The sequence below is a fragment of the Neodiprion fabricii genome, chromosome 5 (assembly GCF_021155785.1).
Source record: "Neodiprion fabricii isolate iyNeoFabr1 chromosome 5, iyNeoFabr1.1, whole genome shotgun sequence".
NCBI classification, from domain to species: Eukaryota; Metazoa; Arthropoda; class Insecta; order Hymenoptera; family Diprionidae; genus Neodiprion; species Neodiprion fabricii.
In genome coordinates, this window is record NC_060243.1 from 14,325,749 (window position 1) to 14,331,332 (window position 5,584).

Sequence of the window (5,584 nt, forward strand, 5' to 3'; positions counted from 1 at the left end):
GAATTTAATAAATCTATCCGAATTCAAGGAAAAATAATAATTATTATTTGGACCAAAATATTTTGAATAAGACTATAAATTATCAAAATATCTCTTTTGATATTAAGACTACACGCAGAAATTTACCAAATCGATTAATTTTTACCAATTCAATCGAGCCGTGTCCGATTATTTTGTTGAAATCGATTAATCGATACATCCATTATTCTCAGATAAGTGGCCATCACTAGCATTGATCTCAACAATTTGAACGTTACTTGCCACTCCAGACCCACATTGAATCGACGAGGAAATAACTGGGAATTCGAATGACACCATATTTTTTTGAGTTGAATTAATTGAATTTATTCATGTAATTCGACTTCATTTTTCTGGTCTAAATAATAATTATTATTTTTTCCTAAATTCGGATAGATTTATTAAATTCAAATTGCTTCATTTGAATTCAGGTATTTGGAAATTTTCTTCTTCTTCAGTTAAAATTACTTTTTTATTTGAATTTAATTATTTTTCTCTCTAAACATAAAATTTGGCACGAATCTAAAGTTATTCAAAGCAACTTGACTTATCACAACTCTTCCTAATTCAGTTATATCTCAAATAATTCTCATGATTTTAGTTATAATTTTTAGTGATTCCGAGAATTCTCATTTATTCAGTTATTTTGTGTTAACTCAGGTAAATTGTGATTGATTTACAAACCCATTGACACGTCAATTCAGCGAGTTGTTGTTTCCTTGCATTATTGAAGAATCGTATGTCAATGATGAATTTCAAACTGGTGGTAAAGTTATGTTGCAAAGACACAGAAAATGTTCGGAAAGCATAATTCAGATTGATTGAATGACTAATTATGAACCCTAACGGCATATCAATCATCTAAAATCTCTAGTTTTATGCATACATCGATGATTGGAGGTGTTTTATAACATCAAATCTTAAATCGGCTGATTTATTTCGAGATTTATTTTTATTTTCACTCGTCGATGTGTGTTTGGTAGTATTGTGTAGCTGGGCATTCGCTTATTTTCACACACACCAGTGTGCGTCCGTGGGTGTGCGGCCGGCAGCGTGTGCCGCGGCAACAATACCGAGGTCAGCGCTCGAGAAGGGGTACAACAGCGAGAGAGGGGAGGTGCCGATATTTACTTTGTAACCGAATAATAATAATTCACACAGACGAACAAAACAGCAATTTCCGTGGCGGCAAATCCAGATGAAATGGTGCACTCTGATTGGCTTAACGCTATCGCCTATAATTCAAAAACTATGCGTCGGACGACCTTCCGGTACAGAAATTCTCGGTTGCATTTCAGTCAGGTATCACGCTGGCTGGTCCGTGTCCCTCAATTTATGGACACCCTGTATATTTATTTACATATATTCATATTGTTCATCCGTATGATAGAATAAAAAAGAAGGTAATTAAAGTGAATCATGTAATAAGATAAAAAATGATTATGGATGAAAAAAATTATAAAAACATAGTATAAAATGAAAAGTAAGCGAATAATTAAAAATATTCAGGATTTTTCCAATGATTATACATAATTCTAAAAAATTGAAAAAATGTTGTAAAAATTTTCTTCTTCTGAATTGCCCTCTCTTCAAAAGTGAATTGTGAGTTGAAATATACATATATCCATATATACATACACACACACGTATATACATATCCACATATATATGTATATATATATAAATATATTTTAATTTTTATATATTTATATTACACATTTAAATAATAGAATCTCAAAATAGGTAATCCGGGTAAAAAATAGAATGAAATAAAAAATGATCATAGGAAAAATAAATGATTAAAATATGAAATAGGATAAAAAACAAGCGGATAAATAAAAATATTAAGGATTTCCTATATATATATATATACATATATATATATATATATATAGACATATATATTTATTTACATGTATCTATATTATACATCCATATAATAGAATATAAATTAAGGTAATTAGGGTAAGTCATGTAATAAAATAAAAAATGATTATGAATAAGAAATATTATAAAAAAATAAAATAGAATAAAAAGTAAGCGTATAATTAAAAATATTTAGGATTTTTCTAATACTTATACATTATTTTAAAAAATTGAAATAATGTGAAAAAAAATTTCTTTTTCAAATATCCCTTTTTTTAAAAGTGAATTGCGAATCATAATATACATATACATGTATACACACACGCGCATATATATATATATATATATATATATATATATTTATTTACATATATTCATATTGTACATCCGTATGATAGAATATGAATGAAGGTCATTGTTCCGTAGGAAGAGTAAAAACATAAATATAGATGTATATCAGCACATATATACACACACATAAACATTTTGAAATTCATGAACGAGGAAACTTACGAAGACACTTATTCTATGAAAATAACTTGAACCAGGGAATTTTAGTTGGGAAAAAGCCGTAAGGCATAAAAAACCCAAATTTATTTATATTTTAACACAAGAACAAAAGTTAGATGAAATCAATTAAATTTGAAGAGGTATGAATATATAATAATGTGTGAATGATTAAGTGTGGGAATTTGGAGGAGACCGCTCGACTCCACGAGGAAAGTCAGGAGGAGAAAATGCTCAACTCCTACGGACGGGCTCGTCAGCCCGTCGCGTTATGTTGTGAGAGACAAGCTCGATCGTATGATTTAGTTGAGAGACAGCGCTCGATCGTATAATTCGTTTGCCAAAGGCAATTGCTTTAAGAAGATGTATTCGATTTTATATGGATTTATATGTTTTTTTTTGCTCCGGGACTCCGTGCGTACGATACAAAGGTTTCGCGATAACTGAAACTTTAGTTGCTACAACAAGAGTCCTCTTTTTTTGAAAGAAGACTCTCGCGAGCTGGCAAATGTTATTTGTTTATGTGTGTGTATATATGTGCTGATATACATCTATATTTATGTTTTTACTCTTCCTACGGAACATACTCCTACAACAAGAGTCCTCTTTTTTTGAAAGAAGACTCTCGCGAGCTGGCAAATGTTATTTGTTTATGTGTGTGTATATATGTGCTGATATACATCTATATTTATGTTTTTACTCTTCCTACGGAACATACTCTTGAAGAGATTGAATTTCGGAAACACGATTTCTTTCGAAAACTTTCAAGGTCTGTGGAGATTTTTGAAGCCATTGTAATACGGTCGTCGAATCTGACCAAAAAATGATTTTATCGAGATGAAATTCGAAGGTCGACCGAGCTTCAATGAAAAGTCGCGAAAGAGTTAGAGCGCCGCAAAGTTCCAACCGAGGAATAGTAGTCCCATCTTCATTTCCCTTTAAGGGAGATACACGAGATTTTACGCAAGCTAGTCGTACGAACGTTTCGTTATTTTGATTCGTAGAACGCATATATAAGCATGCTCCATAGCCTATCTTACTAGCGTCACAAAAACCATGAAGCTCAATTCGCGTTGGATCTTTGATTAAAAGCCGTCGTTCTACGGATACATCGCGTATGAGATTCATTTGGCTCGCGAAAGAGGACCAAATAGTAAACAAGTCCTGTGTGACTGATTCGTCCCAATCGATTTTCGCGTTCCAACATTTTTGCATGATGGATTTTGCAGTTAAGATTATTGGGCCTAACAAACCGAGAGGGTCGAAAATTTTAGCGATTTCCGATAAAATGATCCGTTTCGTAATTTTTGTTGTTAAATCAATGGGCTTTGCACTGTAGACAAAAGTGTCACGTTGCGAGTTCCAAGTTACTCCCAACGTTCTCAACACGGTATTTTGCTCCACCGCGCAATCAACTCCTAAAATTTTCTCATTAATGTTGTCGAGAGCGTGTGTATGATTTGACGCCCACTGACGTATAATAAATCCGCCGCGTTTCAACAACTCGATGACTTGATCACGTACTTGTAACACTTCTTCGATAGAATTCCCTCCCGTAAGAAAATCGTCGACGTAAAAGTCGCGTTTTAGTACCTTCTGCGCCAGGGGAAAAGCCGCTCCTTCATCATCCGCGAGCTGTTGAATTGTCCGAATAGCTAAATACGGTGCGGACGCAACACCAAACGTCACAGTGTTCAGCTCATACGCTTTTATTTTATTGTCGTGGTACCAGAAAATACGCTGGTATTTTCTATCGCGAGCGTCAACGAGAACTTGTCGGTACATCTTTGCGATATCAGCTGTGAGCACGTACTCGTACATGCGAAATCGGAGTATATGCTCAAACAATTTATTCTGTATGGTCGGGCCGACCATCAACGCGTCATTTAAAGAAATGCCCCTTTTAGTTTTCGCGGACGCGTTATACACTACCCGTAGTTTTGTCGTTGAGCTTGATTCTTTAATCACAGGATGATGAGGCATATAATATCCTTCTTCAATTTCATTTTCTATTACTGACATATGCCCAAGAGTTATATACTCTTGCATTACTTTGCTATATTCCGCAAAAAGATTTGAATCCGTTTTGAATCGACGTTCGAGACAATAAAAACGACGCAAAGCTAAAGATCGAGAATTGCCTAGTTCGATATTCTCTTCTCGGAATGGCAAGCGCACTATGCATCGTCCAGCCGTATTGCGCGTTGTATTTTCCCTATAATGTGACTCACACAACGATTCTTGGGAATCTTTTGTGTTTTTCGTATAAGGTTCTTCGATTACCCAGAACTTGTTCATTTGTGACGTTAACTCGCTATAATTGCACGTCACACGATTCTTTGCATCTTGAGAATTATTTCCTCCCACGATTGCCCAGCCAAGCAAAGTCTTTTGGGCGTAAAGGTCGAAATTTCCTTGGGATAAATTAATCTGACCGATAGACAACAATGATATTGTAGCACCCGAACCTATCAACATATCTATTGGACGGGGTATATTGAATTGCGGATCGGCTAGTGGTAAATCAGGGGGAATGTTGAAGTGTTTTCGCGGGAAGATTTTGTTCGGTGAGAAATCTGCGATTTTCGGAATCATTAGAAAATTCAACGATTTTTGATAATCGCTGTGCAACGATCGGAAGCTAATATCAATACACCCGTTTGATTTCGTTTCCATCTCGTCGATCGCACTGATGGATATCGCACATTTGCGTATAGGTAAATTTAATGACCGCGCGAGTTTTGTTGTGACAAAATGTGCTGTTGCGCATGTATCGAGTAACACTCTTGCTTGAATAAATGTCCCGTTCGCGTTTCTTACACGAACAATCGCACTCATTATCAATTGTGGTTGAAAAGTGTGTGCAGCAGTACTCAAAGCAATGTTGGCTAGTCATGCATGTTTTTGAGGATTATTCGTGTCTTGATCTTTTTTCTGGTAGGACAACTGTCCCAATTTCGTCGCAGATTCTCCGTGTAAGAGCGTATGGTGATAAACGTTACATCGCTTGCAATGGGTGGCGGTACAACGCCCGGGATGAGCGCGAAGACAATTGCGGCAAAGTCTTGCTGTTTTAATTACGTTCCATCTTAGATTGATCGGTAATTTTTCGAAAATTGGACACTTGAACAACGGGTGAGATTCTTTGCATTTGGGGCAAGAGTCTGAGGTACCCGTGATGAAAGCGCGAACG

At 35.4% G+C, this 5,584-nt stretch overlaps 1 protein-coding gene across 1 annotated transcript; it reads right to left on the minus strand.

The window, feature by feature from the left end:
• Positions 1-3,096: 3,096 nt before the first annotated feature.
• LOC124181972 lies at positions 3,097-4,869 on the minus strand. The gene has a single exon (XM_046568744.1). The coding sequence runs from the start codon at positions 4,867-4,869 to the stop codon at positions 3,097-3,099; it is 1,773 nt and encodes a 590-aa protein (XP_046424700.1).
• Positions 4,870-5,584: the final 715 nt, after the last annotated feature.